This window comes from Bombus vancouverensis, unplaced genomic scaffold, assembly GCF_051014615.1.
Source record: "Bombus vancouverensis nearcticus unplaced genomic scaffold, iyBomVanc1_principal scaffold0035, whole genome shotgun sequence".
Lineage (NCBI taxonomy): Eukaryota > Metazoa > Arthropoda > Insecta > Hymenoptera > Apidae > Bombus > Bombus vancouverensis.
The window spans coordinates 171502-194491 of NW_027468926.1; the positions used below are offsets into that span (position 1 = coordinate 171502).

At 50.5% G+C, this 22990-nt stretch overlaps 2 protein-coding genes and 1 pseudogene across 2 annotated transcripts; all 3 read left to right on the top strand.

Annotated features, from left to right (window-relative positions):
* LOC143304428 (uncharacterized) overlaps nt 1-3894 on the top strand; it is a 64626-nt pseudogene extending 60732 nt beyond the window's left edge.
* Nucleotides 3895-4698: 804 nt separating this feature from the next.
* LOC117165607 (uncharacterized) lies at nt 4699-7599 on the top strand. Its single transcript, XM_076626892.1, has 4 exons — nt 4699-5689; nt 5755-6618; nt 6982-7166; nt 7363-7599. Exons 1-4 carry the CDS (start codon nt 4699-4701, stop codon nt 7597-7599), a joined length of 2277 nt encoding a protein of 758 aa, XP_076483007.1.
* Nucleotides 7600-17538: 9939 nt separating this feature from the next.
* On the top strand, nt 17539-19794 carry LOC117165233 (uncharacterized). The gene is made up of 2 exons (XM_076626893.1): nt 17539-17649; nt 17899-19794. The coding sequence occupies exons 1-2, from the start codon at nt 17539-17541 to the stop codon at nt 19792-19794; spliced, it is 2007 nt and encodes a 668-aa protein (XP_076483008.1).
* Nucleotides 19795-22990: the final 3196 nt, after the last annotated feature.

The following is a 22990-nucleotide window of genomic DNA, read 5'->3' on the forward strand; positions in this document are numbered from 1 at the left end:
AGTCTACAGCCTACTTTATCTATTATGTGTGTAACTTAAAATCATTGGAATAATTATTTTTGCATCAACATTAATGTACGTGCCAAATAATACGTGCAGTACACCTTCATACGCTATTGATTATTTCCTGTAAATCAAGAATTTTAATATAATGTACAAAATATATAAAATTTAGCACTAAAATTGTCGCACATATATTTAAAAATTAATTGGAGTGAAGTATTTTTCAAAAATTCTTAGAATGTAAGGCCAACGTAAGATTTTACACGGAACGAGTTTCCATTTTCGCGCGTAAGACTACGTCATAAAGACAGGGGAGGGGGTATAGAAAGCGGACTTCGGACGCGCAGCGTAGACTTCCCTTAGTCATCTTACGACTGTGCTGTGAGGAGGGTGTTTTGCTCGGTGGTTTCAAATCCTTTGTGTGCAGTTGTGTGAATCTCTTCTGTTTTGTTCTACAACAAACACGAGCCGGATACAGGTTGGTATACATTTTACTTACTCAATAATTGGGTGAAATAGTTGAGAAAGCATGGCGAGGACAAAGAAGGGACTTTCAAAAACAAACGCCAACAAGCCAGAAACAGAACGGTTACTAACATGGATTGACGAAGTTCGCCGCAAAAGATCAAAGTGTCGCCGAATGCGCAGACGCGATTTACGGATTGAAGCAATGCTGACGTGCGCTCTTTCCAAAGCTAAAAATGATTTACGCATCCGGCGATTATCAGCAGCTTCAAAATGGCAGAAATTTAAAAAACAATGCTTGAAGAAGAAGGTAAATTATACAAATTATGAACTCTACAATGGTGAGGACACGGAAAATCCGGAATCGTCTCAACAGAATCCCCGGGAGGAGCCATCGTGTCCTGAAGTGGGCAGTTTAGACGATGTCGTGTCTAAGTTGGCAGAAATAAAAGTAACGTTACAACGCTGAAGTAGCGGGAAAAATGCAAGCGATCAGGTTTGGAAGACCTAACTGTGACAAGAGGATTACTCGCATCGTTTTATCTACCAAATGCGTAGAGATTTCAACAACTAAATGGAATCTCGAGCGATTACAGTGCACCGTGTATTACGTCGGTGCTGCAAGAATAGAAATCGCATTACTATCTTGATGTATATATGGATATTTTTTGTTTGCAGTCTCACCGTACGAGATGGCATTGGGACAAGCGGAGGGAGTTGGTGTTTGCAGCGGTGCTGAAGCGTACTGCACGCTCGAGGACCCCATGTTCTCCAGTCTCTGCGCCTTTCATTGGTTTGGTTTATATATTATATTATATGTATTGGTTTGGTAATATACGTAATAATGAGCGGTCGAGGTATGTTCGAAGAGTATTTGATCCGATATTTTTTATTTTCAGAGATATATACTTTGTATGTTTTATAGTTTGAAGAAAATTTGTATAGTACATTTTAGCTTGTAGATTTAGTAGTATCGTTTCTAATATTCGCTCCATTATACTGTACGTCATGATTTTGTATATTTGCTTAATGTTGATTAACAGTTTTCTGACTTTAAGAAATGAAATGAAATTAATAAAATTTGGAAAATGTTTACAGTTTTTCTGCAATCTTCTAGTTCATATTAATGGCAAAAATGCTTTTCTGCCCCGCATACTACACATAACGAAATTCTGTCGCAGGCAAGAGACCCGTACATGTACCCAGGCTGTTGGCCGTCATCGGCAACATTATTTGGCCTGTCTCTGTATGAGATAAGGAACGACGAGAGAGGATTGGTACGGCATAAAGAAGGGGGGAAATGTCTTTCTTTTTAGAAAATCGGGCATGAAGTTTTCTGGCTGATGAATGGGTTGCACCATGATCAAGTTGTACGTAAACGTCTCATCACTCCGCGCTTCCGTATCTTGAACATCCAAGCATCAACTAATTCGAAAATCGTTTGACACACGATACTCATAGGCTTATTGTGACGAACTACAGCAAATTGTAGCAAATCTTATTTGGTGGGCTCTAATACCTTTTGTACGTTATCTGTGCTAATGTGTCTTCTCATGTCCCGAAAAGTGTTTTCGTAGCTTGTACCACCAGGTTGTATGCGAGTTGTCGAAGCACACAAGACAAGCCTCCACTGAATAACAATAAGGAGAGACTTCGCTAGGGGTAATGGCCCCCCCTAACGCCAATTCAATATTCAGGAAATATTAGGACTAGCTAGAAATAGAGAACGCGTGAAGGAGGTGCAACTGAAGTTAATTCATAAGAGAATCCTGGAGCATCCCTGTCATACGCGTCGGGTGGTCATCGTGGAGTTTTAGTCGGTAAGAGTCCGACACTACTCTGCTGTTACGCAATTACTGCAACAGCGGAGTGTCCATGAGGATTTCTCCACGTAAAAAAAAAAAAATTTGTATGTGAGTTACTCTGGCTTATCAATATGCCCTGTTCAAAGTTGGCCATGCTGAATACTGTCACAGGCGTCTATCTTCCTTAATAAGAGCTGTACGGGATCGAATAATGAGACTACCAATATGTGTACTCGTTAGTGTATTTAAAACAGATCTTGTCGCAAAACGATATCTATACAGACGTTTAGTCACAGTTTATACTGAATCGTTTGCGATCACGTTCGTTTAGTCATAATCGTCAGAAGGAGGTCAAAAGATACAAATTCGTCTTGTCTTACGGATACATGTAGCGGCGCCATTGTTTTGCCCGGAGCTTATAATTCCTTACAATACCTCTTGATATTCCGAAGCAAAACAACAACATGGTTTGAAGCAAATTCTAACTCTTTTGACGCTACAGAGCTTTTTAAGGCATGGATAAATTGAACGCATCTTTGTTGAGTCTAGATGATCCAGAATGGCGAACTACCGCAAGTAGAGCAACTAATCGAAATATTAGACATGCGACTCCTTCTTATCCACTATCGATCGAAGCGAGCGACTTACACCCGTGCAGAAATTCCACTACCTACGATCCTCTTTGACCGGAAAGGCCGCGCGAAGCATACAATCGTTAGATGTCACCGAGTTAAATTATTCGATCGCTATTGACGTTCAGAAGGAAAAATTCGACTGCCACCGTCAAGTCTGCATGCGCGACTGGGACTTGATTTTTGATTATCCGAAAATAACCAAAGAGACACCCGAAGCGATAGATGATTTTCTTGAGACGGTCAAGGTAAACCTCCAAGCGTTAGAAAAACTCGGTGAACCAGTTACCTCAAATGTCGCTCTTATAAAATTATTCACGTCGAAGCTACCTTCAGCCATCATTCGCAAATGGCAGCGCACATTGCCGGACAAGAAAATGCCGTCATATAGGCATCTGGTAGACTTTCTGAAAACACGGACGAACGGCGACAGGACAAGCTCTGCATCAACCGTGATAAAAAGGGAGTCCGATCAACACAAACGTCAGCGACAGAACGCACCGCGAAGTTACGCATTCACAAGTACACATAATACGTTGGTGTGTCCGAATTGTCAAGGACAACACGAATTATGGAATTGTGATGTCTTCAAAGCGAAGTCGCCTAAAAAACGCCTTGAAATCGCCAAGAGGGCGTCTCTATGTACCAATTGCTTAGGTAAGGGACACGCTATTACTCATTGCTCCGCCGGTTCATGTCGCATCTGCAAGCAGCGACACCATACATACCTACATCAAGACCATGGTCATAGCAAATCACGACCACGTGTAAGCCGGTCATCGAGCGGTCGTTCATCGAGCGATCGATCATCCAACGGTCGATCACCGACCCCGCGATAGTCACATCGTTCGAGACGCGCATCCACGTCTCCCCGATCGTCTCCCCGATCGTCTCCGCGAACATCTCCGAAACGTGAATCTCGGTTATCGCGAACGACGGCATCGGGATCAAATATATCGTCCAGTCCTAGACGACAAGGAAAACAATGACGTCATCAAACGACCTTGTGAGGGACCGAACCACAGAAAACGGACTCATTGATCTCGCTTCCTTGTGAACCACTGCAGCACGATTTGTTAGTCACAGCGCAGGTCAACCTATTGAACAATAAAGTTCAACCATTCCGTTGTTGAGCTCTGCTAGACACCGGCTCTAGCATGAACTTTATCACCGAAAAACTCGCTGATTCGCTAATACTTAACCAACGGAAATGTTAGGTCCCAATCGGAACACTCAACACGTTATCGACAACCTCGAAACGTTACATCACGGCCACGATCACCTCCATCGACGGCACATACGAACGCACCTTGACGTTCCTAATCATACCGACAATATCGCCTTGGGTCCCAGATCAACCCGTAGATCGCTCAATAATACATATACCGAGGAATCTCCAACTAGCCGATCCAAGATTCCATAGGCTTGCGCCGATCGAAATATTGTTGAGCGCCGGACCAACGCTAGCATCACTCTGTGTCGGCCAACTTGACATCAGTCAAGCAAACGGGCCCGACTTGCGTCTGCAAAAAACGCGATTCGGATGGGTCATCGGGGAGAGCCCAACCTCGCAATCATCAGCACTCGCATTTCACGCCTCCACGGCGGCTTTACAGGCGGACCTCGCCCGTTTTTGGGAAATCGACGAATGAACGCCCACTGCACACATTTCGGAAGCGGAACGACAGTGCGAAGAACACTTTCGAAATCACGTTCAACGCACCAACGAAGGGCGATACATGGTCGCTCTCCCATTCAACGAAACAACTCCTTCGCTTGGATTCTCTAAGACAATGGCGATGAAGCGACTCATTTCCCTCTGTCGTCGATTCCAACGAGACAAACGATTCGAAGCCGACTATCGCGCCGTGATACAAGAATATGTGGAATTAGGACACATGACGAAGATTACCACGGACAACTGCACGGACGACGGATATTTTCTGCCACATCACGGTGTGATCAAAGAGTCCAGCCAAACTACAAAACTCCGATTTGTGTTTGACGGATCTGCACCAACCACCACCGGAGTTTCATTAAACGACGTACTTCATACGGGACCGAAACTACAAGATGACTTATTCTTCATCCTTCTAAGATTTTGTTCTCATCAATACGTCAGTACAGGCGATGTCGAAAAGATGTATCGACAATTTCTTGTGCGTCCAGAGGATCGAAAATTTCAACAAATTTTGTGGCGCAATTCTGATGGAGAAGTTGACACCTATCAACTTAATACAGTGACATTCGGGCTGTCAGCGGCCCCTGATCTAGCCATTCGGTGCCTCAAACAACTGGCGGACGACGGGGGACATCGGTACCCACGAGCGGCGACGGTCTTACAGCGAGACTTCTACGTCGACGATGTTCTCACTGGAGTTGATAGAAAGGTCGAGGCACGATCATTGAGAACGGAGCTCACGGAACTGCTTGAACTAGCCGGCTTAAACATTCGAAAATGGGCATCGAACGACCGGGAACTGCTACGAGGACTTTCCGAGCAGGACATAAACGACAAGCTGCTACTAGGCGAATCGCAAACCTTCAAAACTCTGGGTGTGGTTTGGAATTCCTTTGACGATTCGATCCTATATTCCGTAAAAATTAATTCCACCGCCTCTCGAATCACGAAGAGAACAATCAGCTCCGAAATCGCCAAGATCTACGACCCCCTCGGATTATTGCCACCAGTGATCGTTCGAGCTAAGATGCTGCTCCAACGACTCTGGACTTTAAAAATTGATTGGGACGAATCTCTACCGGCTGACGTGCACACGGAATGGAGCAAATATTATGCACAGCTGCCATTATTGAATAACGTGAAGTTTCCACGTAAAACGATAATCAAGGCAGCAGCGGAAATGAATTACACGGGTTCTGTGACGCTAGCGAAAGGGCTTATGGGGCATGCGTTTACCTTCGCATCATCACTCCGGATGGTCATGTCTGGACACGACTCCTCACTGCAAAATCAAAGGTGGCTCCACTGAAATCACAAACCATTCCAAGGCTGGAACTGAGTGGAGCACTTCTTCTCGCATCATTGGCCACCACAGTCCTTCAAGCTTTACCAAGCAACATTTCTCGGACTGTTTACTGGACGGATTCTACAATCGTACTTCATTGGATCAATACATCACCCCATACGCTGAAAACCTTTGTCGCTAATCGTGTGACAGAAATGCAGCAGAAGACTCACACCTCAGATTGGCGTCACATTCCCGCTGCCGATAACCCTGCAGATCTCATATCTCGAGGCCAATCACCCGAAGATTTCCTGCGACCAACCATTTGGCAACATGGTCCGGAATGGCTCCAACAACCAGAAAGATACTGGCCGACGTGGAACCCAGTACCATTAACTGAAATATCAGAGCAGAAGAAAGCAACATGTCTGGCCGTGACTCCCGCTGACCACAGTCTACTGGAGAGATTTTCTTCTTGGCCCAAGCTGATTAGAACTACCACTCGTTGCCTCCGATGGAGACAAAAACAGGATCGAGGGAGACCTCTAACCACACATGATTTAACCAATGCGCATAACAAATTGATCAAACTGTTACAACTCTGTTATTTTTCAGATGAAATCCGCACTCTCCGAACAGATCGAAATTCTGCAGTGAAGGGGAAGCTGCAACGACTCAATCCATTTCTCGACAAAGACGGGATGTTGCGAGTCGGAGGCCGACTCAGTCACTCATCAATGCCGTTCAGTCAGAAACACCCACTCATTCTACCCAAATCCTAAGTCACAGCGCTCATAATCGAGCATGAACACCTCATCAATGTCCACTCCGGAACTCAAGCTACCTTATACGCCTTAAGAAGATCTTATTGGCCTATCGACGGACGTAGTCAAGTTTGGAGCACGCTGAAGAAGTGCGTCCGTTGCTGCCGAGCTAATCCACCTCCAGTGGATTACGTAATGGGCGACCTCCCAGCTGCACGGATAACGGAATCTCGACCGTTTACCAACGTCGGAATAGATTATTGCGGACCGTTTTACATCAAAGAACGAAAGGATCGCAACCGACGCAAAACTAAGGTATATGTAGCAATCTTTATATGTCTTGCAGTCAAAGCAGTCCACATCGAGCTGGTCAGCGACCTCACTAGCGAGGCCTTCATTGCTGCTCTGCGAAGATTCATCGCTCGCCGAGGATTCTGTGTGACAATTTACTCCGACAACGGTACCAACTTCGTTGGCGCCAACAATGAATTACGAGAGCTCCGAAATCTCCTGCAATCCGACGATCATAAGGTAAAGGTTCAGTCCTTTTTAGCCGACCGACGGATCGAATGGCTCTTCATTCCTCCCAACTCACCTCACTTCGGAGGGCTATGGGAAGCTGCAGTGAAGTCCTTCAAACGACATTTCAGGCGTGTCGCAGGTATCGAGCTCTTTACATTCGAAAATTTAAATACACTTATCATTGAAATCGAGTCTATGACTCCAGTATCATCTGATCCATTACAACCCAGGCTGGGGATACATGGGAGGCAGACGTAGAGAGGACGGAGCTGCGAGCGTAATCGAAATCTCCGGTAAACTGGAGAGCCTGGGCAAGGGAGGTAACCAGAATGGAGGACTAGTGCCTGTGAGCGCAAAACGGGTGTGGATGCGGGTAGTCCGGCTTGGACAAGGAGGAGTTAAAGCGAAACATACCAAGTGTGAGGTTAGGACGGTGGAGTAGCCATATTAGGACGCGTGACAACAGCGCCGCTACAAGGGCTACCTGAGGAACTACCCAGACGCAGCCATATTGGCGCGTGCGCCGTAGCGCGTTGCGCGGGCCACTTGAAAGTGACAGCGACTGGCAGAGTGGCAAGTGCTGACCGAGCGACATTTCCTGCCCAACGGGGAAACGGACGCAATCATGGCGAAGGAGAAGGTGGTAGAGGAAAACGCTAGGGGACGGAGGGAAACGGAACTGGCTGCGGAGCCGCCGCACGTTAGCACCTGGAGCGTGACGAAGGCGATGCCGCCAAAGGAGGGACCCTCCCGCTTCACGCTGTACAAGGAGGGAATATAGACTGAGGAAACAACAGAGGAGGAGGAAACCCCCGCCAGAGAAGCACCCCGAGCGAAGAGAAAGAAGGCCAACGAATCCCCCGAACTCCCCACGGACCCGGCTGAAGAAATGAGAACAGCCACAACGGCGGACATAGGAGCCGAACTGATTCGCCGGGCCGCCGAGGTGGCCAAGGCTGCCGAGGCACCCCGCAGCCACAAGGGCACGCAGGGGAAAACCCTGAAGGAGGCGGCGAGAACCATCACCGCGGGCGTGACAGAGATAGTGAGGAGAACGGACCCTGTCACCGACGTACTCGCTATAACGCAAGGACGCATAGCAACACTGGAGGCGGCGGTAGAGGCACTCCGAAAAGAGCCGGCCTCGCGCCCCACCGCGGATGAGAGCAGCTACAGGGCGCGTCTCGCTGCAGTCGAGCACCATGTAGAGGAGATGAGGTCCTTGCTGCACCGACTGGAGGAACAACTGCAGGGAACAGAAAAAGGAGAAGGAAAGGAGGTCGCCCCTGCCGCGAACACGAGAGGGATGGAGCCTGGAGCCCCAAGCGCCCCAGCGCTCAAGGGAGGCCGAACGGCTGTCACCGAATGGCAGACCGTCGGAAGGAAAAGAAGAGGAAAGAAGAAGGAGGCAGGGAAGAAGCAGCCGGCGAAGCTGATCCCCGAGACAGGGGCGGAGAGCCAGAGGAAAACTCCGGAGAGTGGATTGGAGATCGCACGAAGAGGGGGTGGCAGGGGGCCCCTCCCGCGCGCACCGCGAACGTCAGCGGTAACAATCACCCTGACGGACAAATCGAGCCAATCCTACGCGGAAGTGGTGGCTGCGGCCAAGGACAGTGTCTCCCTGACCGATCTCGGCATCAACACGATGAGGATGCGGAAGACCATCACCGGAGGTGTCATCTTAGAGGTCCCTGAGGACCAGGGAAGGGAGAAGGCCGCAGCGCTCGCAGCACAGCTGACGCGGGCTCTGGACCCGAACGAGGTCCGCGTGGCGACCCCCTTCCGAGCCGCGGAGGCAAGGGTGTCCCTGATAGACATAGCGGCCACCAAGGCGGAAATCCAGAACACCCTGGCGAGGGAGAGCGGCTGCAAGCCGGAGGACATCCGGCTGGGAGAAATCCGCCCCGCCCGGAACGGACTTGGCACCGTATGGATACGAGGCCCTGCCAGTGCAGCGAGGAAACGGGCCCAGGCTGGAAAGGTCGCCATAGGCTGGTCGACGGCGAAGGTCGAAGCCATCGAACGGAGACCGTTACAGTGCTACAGGTGCCTTGGGATAGGACACACGGGGAAGACCTGCACCGCCAAGGAGGACAAGGGGCACCTGTGCTTCAGATGCGGCGAACCAGAGCACCAGGCGACAGCATGCACTACTGCGAGCCCGAAATACCTGCTCTGCGAGGCGCTTGGAGCACCGTCGGTGCACAGGATGGGGGGACCGGCCTGCGCCCCCTCGAAGAAAGGCTGCAAGAGGCAGCGCGAAAGGCTCCCCGTCGCAAAGCGACCCTAAGCGCGCGAAAAAGGAGGTAGGCACGGAGGAAGCCACAAACAAGGAAAGAACACCAAAGAACTGAGAATGCGCATCCTCCAGACTAACCTGGGAAGGTCAAGGCGAGCACAAGACCTGCTCCACCAAACCATCCGGGAGAGCACGGTCGCCCTAGCGGTGGTGGCGGAACCATACAGAGTTCTGGATGCCCCGGCGTGGGTCGGAGACACGGACGGAATGGTTGCCGGCACCTGGACATCAACGCCCGGGGCGTTCGCCCACGGAGCCCTGCTGGAACGCGGCAACGGGTACGCCGCGGTCAAGTGGGCAGGGATGATGGTGGTGGGGTTGTACGTGTCACCTAACAGCGGACGGGCAGCGTTCGAAGAATTCCTAGACGGAGTTGGCGACTGCGTCAGGCGACGACTCCCCCGACAGGTGCTCGTCCTGGGAGACTTCAACGCACACTCCACGGAATGGGGGAACGCCAGGACCAACGCGAGCGGCCGCATGCTATCAAACTGGGCCGCGGGACTTGGACTTCTGTTAGTGAACAGGGGCTCGACCAGTACCTGCGTGACGTGCAGAGGGAGCTCCATTGTTGACATAACATGGGCCTCCCCCGAGGCATTCAGGCGGATCTCAGGCTGGAGAGTGGCCGAAGGGGTCGAGACGCTGTCGGACCACCTCTACATATTCATGGAGGTGGACGCACCTGGACCTGGAATGCCGACGACAAACGACGAGCGCGGCCCGCCGAGGGGGAGACACGCGCGCCCACCACCTAGATGGAAAATAAAGGAGAGGAATGAAGATCTACTCCGGGCGGCTGCTATAGCAACAGCTTGGAGCTGGGAGGCCTCAACAACGACGACCGAAGCAGACGTGGAAGAGGAGGCCGAGAACCTCCGCCAAGCCACGACAGCAATCTGCGACGCATCCATGCCACGGGCCACACCGGGCACGGTGCGAAGCGGAGCAGTTTACTGGTGGAACCCCGACATCGCGGAACTGAGGACGAGATGTGTCCGGGCCCGAAGACAGTACCTAAGGGCCCGCCGCTGGCGACGACGCGACGAAGAAGAAGTCTCCTTGCGCTACCGGGCGTACCGCGCGCTACGGCGCTCGCTACAAAAGGAAATTAAAAAAGCGAAGGACCGTGCTTGGTCCGAACTGGTCGAAACAGTCGAGTCGGTTCCATGGGGAAGGCCATACAGGACGGTGACACAGAAACTACGCGCGAAGGGCCCCCTGACAACGACGGAGATGGAACCTGCGCTGCTGACGCGGATCACCGGAACGCTCTTTCCCCCACAAGAAAACAGAGCGGTGGAACGGCCACGGGAAACGACACGACCGCTGGAATGGAGGGACGACTGGGAAGTCACGGAGGAGGAGATATGGGAGGCTACCAGAAGAATGACTTCTCGCAACGTGGCACCGGGCCCGGACGGAATCCCTGGCCGGATCTGGGGGGAAGTGATGGGGGTCATGGCCCCCAGACTCCGGCACCTCTTCACAAGATGCCTGAGGGAGGGAGTCTACCCCCGGGCGTGGCGGACGACGAGACTGGTCCTGCTCCATAAAGAGGGCCAACCGACGACCTCGCCGTCAGCGTACCGGCCGATATGCCTACTGGACGAGGTCGGCAAACCACTCGAGAGGGTAGTCGCCGCCCGTTTGGAACGACACATAGCGGGCCAAGTGCCAGGTTTGCGCGAAAGCCAGTACGGCTTCCGGAAGGGGCGCTCGATGATTGACGCGGTCAGACGCGTACGAGCGATTGCGGAGGACATGGTCTCCCGGAAAGGCGTGGCGCTGGCGGTTTCCCAGGATATCGTCAATGCGTTCAACACCATGCCATGGGACAGGATAGTGACGGCCCTGGAGCACTTCGAGGTTCCCAGCTACCTCGTCCGATTGATCCGAGTCTAAGTCGACGACAGGTGGGTGTGTTACACCAGTAAGGAAGGAGAGGAAAAGCGATCCGTTGAGCGTGGCGTCCCACAGGGCTCGGTGCTGGGCCCCATACTATGGAACGTTGCGTACGACGAGGTACTACGATGCCCGCTACCCCCAGGCGCGGCCATTGTATGCTATGCGGACGACACCCTAATCCTGGTCGAGGGTCGTGGCTGGCACGAGACGCTGCGCATTGGCGGAATCGCAACGGCCTGTGCGACCCGTGCCGTGGACGAACTGGGCCTGAGAGTCTCCCCTGCGAAGTCGGAGGCCACCTGGTTCTTTGACAGGAAGAGGCGAGGGACACCACCGCCCGGCCTATGCATAAACATGGCAGGTAAAACCGTCCGGGTGGGATCACAGATGAAGTATCTGGGACTCACCATCGACAGCCAGTGGACGTTCGAGCCACACTTCGACTCACTGATCCCGAAGGTGTCAGCGGCTGCCAATGCATTGTGCGGCCTACTACCGAACATCGGCGGGGCCGGAGACGCGGTGCGCCGACTTTACGAGGGCGTCGTTCGGTCACGAGTGATGTACGGGGCACCAGTATGGGCGGACGACCTGATGGCAAGCCGTCGCAGCATTCTGCTCCTGAGAAGACTGCACAGAATGACCGCCATCAGAATCATTAGGGGATACCGGACGGTGTCGCACGCGTCGGCGTCCACCCTAGCCGCGTCCCCCCCGTGGGAGCTGCGGGAGCTGGCGCTCAAAAAGAGATACACCCGCCGGAGAGAATGGCACCCGGGAGAAGACCCCACCGAGCAGGCGGCTTAAAACGACACAGGAACCGTCGAAGAGGACACATGGAACCTGTGGCGATCCCAACTGATCAACGGGAGAAGCGAACACCGAGGCGCAGATGCGGTCCTACCAAACTGGGAGGCATGGAGGAGCCGCCACGGCCTCCCACTCACATTCAGGATGACACAAGTACTCACCGGACACGGCGTGTTCGGCGAGTTCCTGAAGAGAGAACGGCGAGATACGACAGACATCTGCCACCACTGCGGAGAGGGCAGGGACACAGCGCAGCACACCCTGGAGCTCTGTCCGGCGTGGGAGCTGCTCCGCTACACCCTGCGGCACGCCGTAGGAGAAACGTTGACCCCCTCAGCGATTGTGGAAGCGATGTTGAGAGGGTCACAGGAATACGAGACCGTCCGCCTCTTCTGCGAGCGAGTTATGCTCGCGAAGGAGCGAGCGGAAAGGGAGAGAAAGAAAAACTCTCAACCCTGCAGGATAAGACGATGGAGAAGGATGGCAGTCAGACGACCCAGAGCCGCCCCGCCTCCACCCCAACGGACTACGACCAGAAGAAGTGACAGCACTAGGGGCAACGACATCCCCCTAACGCCTACTCAATAGCCGGCTCGAACTAGAGAACGCGTGAAGTGGGTGCAACTGAAGTTAATTCATAAGAGAATCCTGGAGCATCCCTGTCATACGCGTCGGGTGGTCATCGTGGAGCTTTAGTTGGTAAGAGTCCGACACTACTGTGCTGTTACGCAATTACTGGAACAGAGGAGTGTCCATGAGGATTTCTCCACGTAAAAAAAAAGAAAAAAAAAATTTGTATGTGAGTTACTCTGGCTTATCAATATGCCCTGTTCAAAGTTGGCCAAGCTGAATACTGTCACAGGCCTCTATCTTCCTTAATAAGAGCTGTAGGGGATCGAATAATGAGACTACCAATATGTGTACTCGTTAGTGTATTTGAAACAGATCTTGTCGCGAACAGATCTTGTTCGTTTATTCATTATCGTCAGAAGAAGGCCAAAAGATACAAATTCGTCTTGTTTTACGGTTACATGTAGCGGCACCATTGTTTTGCCCGGAGCTTATAATTCCTTACAATACCTCTTGATATTCCGAAGCAAAACAACAACATGGTTTGAAGCAAATTCTAACTATTGTGCCGCTACAAAGCGTTTTAAGGCATGGATAAATTGAATGCATCTTTGTTGAGTCTAGATGATCCAGAATGGCGAACTACCGCAAGTAGAGCAACTAATCGAAATACTAGACATGCAGATATACGTAATATGTTTAACATGGATAGGAAATTGTTTTGAAATTTAACAATCATTGCAATAATTACATCGGTTCGGAAGTCGTATTACTAGATACTTATTGTAATATCGTAAAGTAATTCGAATTAGAAATCAGTTGAAAATGGAAAAACCGTGTACGTCGTGTTTCTGTGGTTCGTTTACATTTAAGAGTGCCTACGTGACTAAAGGCACGTAGTTGGTAGTTCTTACATAGGTATGAGGGAAACAATAGACAACGTTAGAAGAAGGACGGTTTCGCTACGCAAGGCGAGTCGAAAAGTGTGCGTGTTGCGAGAATCAGAGCTAATTGTGTCGTCGAAGAGTAGAGTCGTTAGAGGTATCGAGTCGTCGAAGAGTAGAGTTGTGAGAATTGATAGCATTGTTAGAGAGAGAGAGTGTGTGTGTGTGTGTGTTAGATTCGTTGTGACGAGAGTGGTCAAATAACTGTAAAGTTATTTGATATAGATACGAGTATTGCATTTAGTTTCCGTTAAATAAATATCGTTTCCTGTCCAATTTATATATGTATATTCAATTTAATATTAATAAGTTGCAAGTAATCGGGAAAAAATTTCTATCCTTATTTTCCGATATTACATTATTTTCACAGATTTCAATTCACTTATCCATTGATTGATATTAGGACAAATGAGGAACTTCGCATCTTGTTAGATTAACAAATAAAATGTATTGTTCCTGATAAATGGTATGCAGAATAGTATTGGAAATAAAAGACTGGTTTATATTACAGTTCAAGTGACTGATAGTAGGAAAGCAGTGATGGAAAGTGAGGCAACGTATTATAAAATTGAATCCCTAATTATAGCATGTAGATAGTATTTTGAGTGTGGACGGAGGACAAAATTATGACCTAGCCGGTCGACTTGCAACCATAAAGCGCGAACTCGATGAATACGAAGCGTCTGGGAAGGCAAACAGAATCTTCCTAACATCTTGCCGCAGCTCGTTCGATGAACTTTGGAGGAGGATACTCGCGGTTCAAGAAGAGTTAGATGGGTTAGATGAGGGGGAAGATGCGCGTGTAGCTTCGTTGTCGTAAGAGCATCGGGAGCTTGACGTGCGGTTCCTAGGTCTTTTTGAGCAAATGTCAGCAACAACCCCGTCGACAACAAAAACAGGCGAGACATGCCGGAAACCAGAGCCGACCACCTTTCCAGAGGTCCGCGTGCCCCAATTCGACGGTGCCCTCGAGAACTGAACCTATTTCTACGACACGTTCTCATCCATAGTGGACCGTAACGAAAGTTTGCCGAATATCCAAAAGTTCCAGCATCTACGCTCATCTATAACTGGACGGGCCGCACAGAGTATCCAGTCATTAGAACTCACAGAGGCCAACTATCCCATCGCGCTTGACACACTGAAGGATAAGTTCAATTGCCCCCTCCAAATCTGCATGCGCCATTGGAATTTGATGCGCAACTATCCGGAAATCAAAAAGGAAACTCCAGAAGCCCTAGAGGATTTTTTGGAAACCATCAGCGTAAATCTAAAGGCGCTCGAACACCTAAAAGAGCCCGTCACATCAAATATAGCGATTATCGAATTGATCGCGTCGAAATTGCCCTCGTCCAGCCTGCGTAAATGGCAACGCACACTGCCCCGCCAGCAGGTGCCATCCTATCAGCATCTGATACACTTTCTCAAAACACGGGCGAACGGGACTCAATTCCTCTCTAAAGCGAAGGAATCAAAAGAGTCAATCCACAAACACCACAGTCAGCGAACAAGCATACCGCATGGGCGAACCCTTGCTACAACCAGCAGAACGGTAGTGTGTCCGACCTGCAACGGACCTCACGATATCAGACACTGTAAAATCTTCAAGGCCAAATCATCGACCAAACGTTTTCAGATCGTGAAGAAGGCATCGTTGTGTATAAATTGCCTAGGCAGAGGACATTCGCCGACACAGTGTACATCGGGTTCGTGTCGTATCTGCGGTCACCGACACCATACTTACCTACACCGCGAACAAACCCAGGTAGACTCACGGTCGTCGAGCGGTCGATCTTCGAGCGGTCGATCGTCGAGCGGTCGATCGGCAAGCGATTGGTCGCCGAGCAGTCGGTCGTCGGACAGTCGCTCATCGAGCGGTCGGTCGTCGGGCAGTCGCGCACCGAGCGGTCGGTCGTCGGGTAGTCGTTCATCACACAAGCGAGCCTCCACCGAACAATCACCATCTGGATCATCGAAATCGCGGTCGTCCCACAAGTCGAGACGAACATCCGACACTTCACGGAATCATACATCTTCAGCTCCAAGAGGTACGAAAGGGCATGCCTCGTATGAGTCACGCTCAGCCCGGATCAAGGACACCACCCCTACCTCCTCGTCCAAGTCCCAACCGGGGCAAAACTGACTGTCCGAGACTACGACAGCAAGGGGGATCGGACTAACAAACACGTCTCCCCACAGCCCTCTGCGTCATGATCTGTTGGCCACAGCACAGATCAAGGTTTTGAACAAACAGGCACAACCAATCCGAGCCCGAGCCTTACTCGACACTGGGACGAGCATGAACTTCATGACCGACAAGCTCGCGAATTCCCTCGGTATAAAACAAAGGAGATGTGCGATCCAGATCGGAGCCCTCGACAATTTGAGCACAACGGCAAAACGATACACCACGGCCACAATCACGTCGACGGACGGCAAGTATAAGAAAACATTGAGATTTCTTGTTATCCCGGCCATGTCGACTTTCATACCAAGCGAGCCCATCGACCCCTCGAGTCTGGGATTACCCAGAAATATTCAATTAGCCGATCCACAATTCCATTGCCCAGCCCCGATCGATGTCTTACTTAGTACCGGATCAACATTTGCGTCGCTGTGCATCGGGCAGGTCAATCTGGCGCAACCAGGCGAACCTGAACTACGTCTACAAAAAACACGGTTCGGCTGGGTAATCGGGGGGAGTCCAACGTCCCAAACCGCGATAAATACGTTCCACTCAACCACAACGGCTCTGCAAGAGGACCTCGCACGGTTTTGGGAGATCGACGAGGGACCGGCCACTACTCATCTTTCGGAATCTGAACGACTATGCGAAGAACATTTCCGAAACCACGTCCGACGAACCAAGGAAGGCAGATACATCGTTGCATTACCATTCAACGAAAAGCTTTCCTCACTAGGGTCATCGAAGGCCGCTGCAATGAGCAGGTTCGCCTCTCTTCATCGTCGATTCCAACGCGACAAACAATATGAAACCGCGTATAGTGCTGTGATCCAAGAATATTTAGACTTGGGTCACATGACGAAGATCAATACGGATCACGCCACCGACCACGGATATTATTTACCACATCACGGCGTGATCAAGGAATCGAGCGACACCACCAAGCTCCGGGTTGTGTTCGACGGCTCCGCATCAAGTACCAAGGGAGTGTCCCTAAACGACGCCCTTCATACGGGCCCGAAATTACAAGAAGACCTGAGAAACATCCTATTGAGATTCCGGTCATTTCAATATGTCCTTACCGGCGACATCGAGAAAATGTACCGTCAATTCATCCTACGTCCAGAAGATCGTCCTTATCAAAAGATTCTGTGGCGTGCCGACAACGGAGAGATCGAAACATACCGAGTCAACACCGTAACGTTCGGTCTATCCGCAGCCCCGTATCTGGCCATCCGATGTCTCAAACAGTTGGCAGAAGACGAGGGACCTTGATTTCCGAGAGCAGCGCAGATCCTACGGCGAGACTTCTATGTCGACGATGCGTTGACCGGAGCCGATACGAAGGACGAAGCCTTATCAGTCAGGAATGATCTCACGAAATTACTTAAGCTGGCCGGTCTAAATATCCGCACATGGGCATCAAACGATCGGGATCTGCTACGAGGGCTACCTGAAGAAGACACCAACCAGAAATTACATCTCGGTGAGTCATCCACGTCAAAACTACTCGGCGTCTTTTGGGATTCAGCCGACGATGCCATACTCTATTCGGTCAAGACGATCAGTGACACTTCCCGAGTCACAAAGCGATCAATCAGTTCAGTCATCGCACAAATCTATGATCCACTAGGATTGCTCGCGCCGGTAATCGTTCGAGCAAAAATGATTTTGCAACAAGTCTGGACATTGAAGGTAGATTGGGACGAATCCCTTCCGACAGACGTACACACAGAATGGATCAAATACCACACCCAATTGCCGTTGTTAAATGTGGTAAGGTTCCCTCGGAAGACCATCATTGAATCCGCAACGAAAATTGAGCTACACGGATTCTGTGACGCTAGCGAAAGGGCATATGGGGCGTGCGTCTACGTGCGGACGACGGACCGAAAGAACAATATTTGGACTCGACTCCTCACGGCGCGGTCGAAGGTAGCGCCGCTCAGATCGCTTTCCATACCACGTCTCGAATTAAGCTCGAATTAACTTATTTTGACGTTCTTGATTTCGTCAATACGACAGGCCCTGGCGACCAAGATATCGCGGATAGTATACTGGACTGACTCCACCATCGTGCTCCATTGGATCAGCTCTTCGTCGCACACCTTGAAAACATTTGTGGCGAATCGAGTCGCTGAGATACAGACCAAGACCAATACCTCCGACTGGCGTCATGTGCCTACCGACGATAATCCAGCGGATCTCATCTCCCGAGGCCAGACGCCCAAGGAATTCCTATGTCCGTCCATTTGGAAAAACGATCCAAGGTGGCTCCTGCAAAGCGAAAACTATTGGCCGGTCTGGAGCCCGACACCGGTAGTCGACCTCCCGGAGCAAAAGAAGACGATCTGTCTGAGGACGAATATTAGCGACAACACACTCCTCCATCGTTACTCGTCTTGGCCAAGACTAATAAGAATCGTCGCCCGGTGTCTTCGATGGAGACATAAGCAACACCTATCTGCCCATCTCACCACAGACGAACTGACTGCAGCGCACAACAGACTAATAAAAATATTACAATCCAGTCGTTTCGCGCCTGAAATTCGGATCCTCCAGAAAAATCGAAGCGAGGACGTTGGAGGGAAACTACAGCCATTAAACCCCTTCCTCGACGAAGATGGGCTACTCCGGGTAGGAGGACGACTAGCCAACTCCGCCATACCCTTCAGCCAAAAACACCCGATCATCCTACCAAAGTCCCCGGTGACAGAGCTAATTATAGAGCAAGAGCACCGGAACAATCATCACACGGGGACACAAGCTACACTATACGCGGTGAGACTGCGCTATTGGCCAATCGACGGCCGTAGCCAGGTATGGCGCACTCTCAGAAGGTGCGTCCGCTGCTGCAGAGCCAACCCTCCACCAGTGGAATACTTGATGGGTGATTTGCCAGAGGCGCGTATTACCGAATCGCGGCCGTTCACGAACGTCGGAATCGACTACTGCGGCCCATTCTACATCAAGGAGAGGAGGGACCGCAACCGACGTAAAATAAAGACGTACGCCGCCATATTCGTCTGTCTGGCGACAAAGGCGGTCCACATAGAGTTAGTCAGCGACCTAACCACCGACGCCTTCTTGGCCGCGCTACGCCGTTTCATCTCGCGGCGAGGATACTGCGCAACGATCCTCACCGACAACGGCACCAATTTCGTCGGGGCTAATCGGCAGCTGCAAGAACTCCGGACCCTATTGCAGTCCGACGACCACCAGGATAGGGTACAGAATTTTCTCGCCGACCGACAAATACAATGGCGTTTTAATCCTCCGAACTCACCACACTTTGGCGGCTTATGGGAAGCCGCGGTTAAAGCGTTCAAACGCCATCTCATCCGCGTGGTCGGCACGGAGCTCCTGACCTTTGAGCACCTCAACACCCTTGTGATCGAAATTGAAGCCATTCTCAATTCACGCCCACTGACTCCCATCTCATCCGATCCGAAAGATCCTCCTGTCCTCACTCCCGGACATTTTCTGATCGGTGACACACTAACCAGTTTACGGGAGCGTGATTTCAGGACAGTTCCATCAGGCCGGCTATCCAGTTGGCAGCGCATTCACCAGATTAAGCAGCACTTCTGGAGCAGATGGTATCGAGAATACCTAAATGAGCTAACCCGCCGCAACAAATGGGACAAGGGCAAACATAACATTCGTGAAGGCACCGTAGTAATCCTCAGGGAGGATAACGTACCCTCTATGCAGTGGCCGTTGGGCCGCGTAATCAAGGTCCATCCAGGAGCCGACGGAATCATCCGGACCGCTACCGTGCAGACGGCAACAAGCATCCTGGACCGCGGTGTCAAAAGACTGGTCCCCTTACCCATCCACCCAGATCCAGACGAGGCCGAACGTCCACACGGAGCGAAGGAGGTCACCAACGACACACCTGACTCCACAGCCAGAATTTGATCGGTGCCCTCTCAACGGGGGGAGGATGTTACGCCGCCTAAAACATCTGCACGCCAGCCCGGGCGACCGGACAACAACCGACCTGCGTAACGTCACTTCGACCCTCAATAAACCTAAGGACCCACCATAACTTTCACTTCCCTGTATTGTTTCGCCATGTGTCTTCAATCCGTTTGTCTTGAAGAATTTCTAAAGCTTAAAAATATTCTCGAGACACAGTCGGTTTTTAGAGAGGTCCTTGGGTTTATTAGTTGCACTTAAAACACGGAGAAAGCGGGTATGCACCCATTAGGAAAATCCGAATAGCCCTGTAATAAAACAAGCTAGGTTTTTCTCACGCTCACAGTCATCTATCCACCACGATGGTTGTTTCGATCGTTCGCGGAGAGACGCGATCGCGAGATATCACGTCAACGAGAGTTGTAAGTTCCCGTTACGATTAAATAATCGACGCCACGAACTGATCGATTCCCTTATTTCGATTAGGATAATAAGGGTAGTTCAATGAATTCCACAGAATTAACACAAATAAATTAACGTTTATTTTAACAAATTATCAACTAGGAAGACATAAAGAGAACAACAAAAAGAAATGTAACTGCGTTTTGCTTGTTAAGTAATGCGCGATATAAGAGATGTGTTGACGGTTCGGCTTCTCGAAGAGTTCTGCTCGCCTTTCGATTTTTCCCGTTTTTTATGGAAGGCGACCCCCACTACGTTCGGACCACGCCACATTCTTTTACGCGAGGTAAAATAACGGCCACGAATCGACGTTTCTGGAGGTCGCCCTGCTTAATGAACCATGCGCTTGCCACTACAAGTTTGTTTGCCGGGCAGCCGCGACGATCCATCTGCGACATTATAGTGCCGCGAACGACAGTTAAGAATATGATCTATGGTAAGCCGCATGGCGTAACATTCTCCCCCCGTTGAGAGGGTACCGATCAAGTTAGGTTGAAGTTCCCATCTTAGTTCGTCTCGGTGGCTAGTTGTTCGGGTTTCTCTAAATCGGGTTGAATTGGCAGTGGGACAAGCCTTTTGACGGCCCGATCCAAAACGCTCTTTGCCGTCTGAACTGTAGCTGTCCGGATGACACCATCGGCGCCTGGATGAACCTTGATAACTCGGCCCAGAGGCCAATGCATGGAGGGAACGTTGTCCTCTCTCAGGATGACGATTGTGCCCTTTTGGATGCCGTGTCCACCCTTGCTCCACTTATTGCGGTTGGTTAGCTCGTTCAAATACTCCTTATGCCAGCGGTTCCAAAAATGCTGTTTAAGCTGTTGGATATGCTGCCATCTGGAGAGTCGGTTCGATGGAATGTCTCTGAAATCTCGATCACGTAAGCACATTAGTGAATCGCCAATGAGGAAATGTCCGGGAGTGAGGACTAGGAGATCATTTGGATCGGTGGAGATAGGAGTTAGCGGGCGGGAATTGAGGACTGCTTCTATTTCTATGATAAGAGTATTCAATTGTTCAGAGGTGAGTAACTCGTTGCCGGCTACACGCCTGAGGTGGCGTTTAAATGACTTCACCGCTGCTTCCCATAGCCCACCGAAATGCGGTGAATGAGGGGGAATGAAGCGCCATTCGATTTGTTTGTCGGCTAAAAATGCGGTTACTTTTTCTTTGTGATCGTCCGATTGTAATAAATCATGAAGCTCTCGTAATTCGTTGCTTGCTCCTCTGAAGTTGGTGCCGTTATCAGAATGGATGGTGGAGCAATACCCTCGTCGAGCGATAAATCTGCGAAGAGCGGCGATGAAGGCTTCGCTAGTGAGATCGTCAACAAGCTCGATGTGTACCGCTTTAATTGCTAGGCATACGAAAATGGCTACGTATACCTTTATCTGACGACGGTTACGATCTCGTTTTTCTTTGATGTGGAACGGCCCGCAGTAATCGACGCCGACGTTTGTGAATGGGCGAGATTCCGTTACTCGCGCCTCCGGCAGATTACCCATCACGTATTCTACCGGCGGTGGTTGAGCGCGGCAGCAGCGGACGCAGCCTTTGATCGCCCGCCATACTTGACTTCGACCGTCGACGGGCCAGTATCTTTGTCTTACTGCGTATAATGTAGCCTGCGTTCCGGAGTGCATGTGGATCTTGTGCTCGTGTTCTATGATGCGTGTTGTAACGGATGACTTAGGTAATACTATGGGATGTTTCTGGGCGAAGGTCATCGACGAATGACTGAGTCGACCCCCGACTCGCAATATTCCTTCCTTGTCTATGAATGGATTGAGTCGCGTGAGCTTACCCTTTATCGCCGCGTTCCGATCTTTTTGGAGTGTACGAATTTCCTCGGAGAGATGGATGTTTTGCAACAATTTTATCAGCTTATTGTGCGTTATGCGTAATTCGGTAACGGTTAGGGGTGCCGCTCGGTTCTTTTTCTGTTTCCAACGGAGGCAACGAGCTATGATTCGTATCAACTTGGGCCAGGATGAATACCTTTGCAACAAACTGTAATCGGCGGGGTTTGCGGACAGACAAATCGCCCCTTTCTGCTCCGGTAGTTCAATTTGCGGTGTTAGCTCCCATGTCGGCCAATAGCCTTCCGACTGGTAGAGCCATGCAGGACCGTGCTGCCAGATGGTTGGGCGCAGAAACTCTTCGGGTGTTTGGCCGCGTGATATTAAGTCCGCGGGATTGTCGTCGGTAGGAACGTGGCGCCAATCGCGGATGCTGGTTTTTGTTTGAATTTCGGAGACTCTGTTAGCGACGAATGTTTTAAGGGTGTGAGGTGATGTATTGAGCCAATGGAGGACGATAGTGGAATCGGTCCAATAGATAGTTCGAGTAATTTTATGTGATAGGGCTTGTTGTACTGTCGACATCAGGGACGTAAGAAGGAGTGCTCCGCTCAGCTCGAGCCGAGGAATTGTCTGGCACTTGAGGGGGGCGACTTTCGATTTTGCGGTTAAAAGTTGGGTCCAAACACGGCCGTTGGTGTTAAGGGTTCGGAGATAAACACAGGCTCCGTAAGCCTTTTCGCTGGCATCGCAGAAACCATGCAGTTCAATTTCTATTGCAGACTCGATTATTGCCTTGCGTGGGAACCTGACGTTGTTTAATAAGGGTAATTGGGCATAGTACCTTTCCCACTCTATATGTAACTCGATCGGAAGTGATTCATCCCAATCGATTTTCGACGACCATATTCGTTGAAGTAGCATCTTGGCCCGAA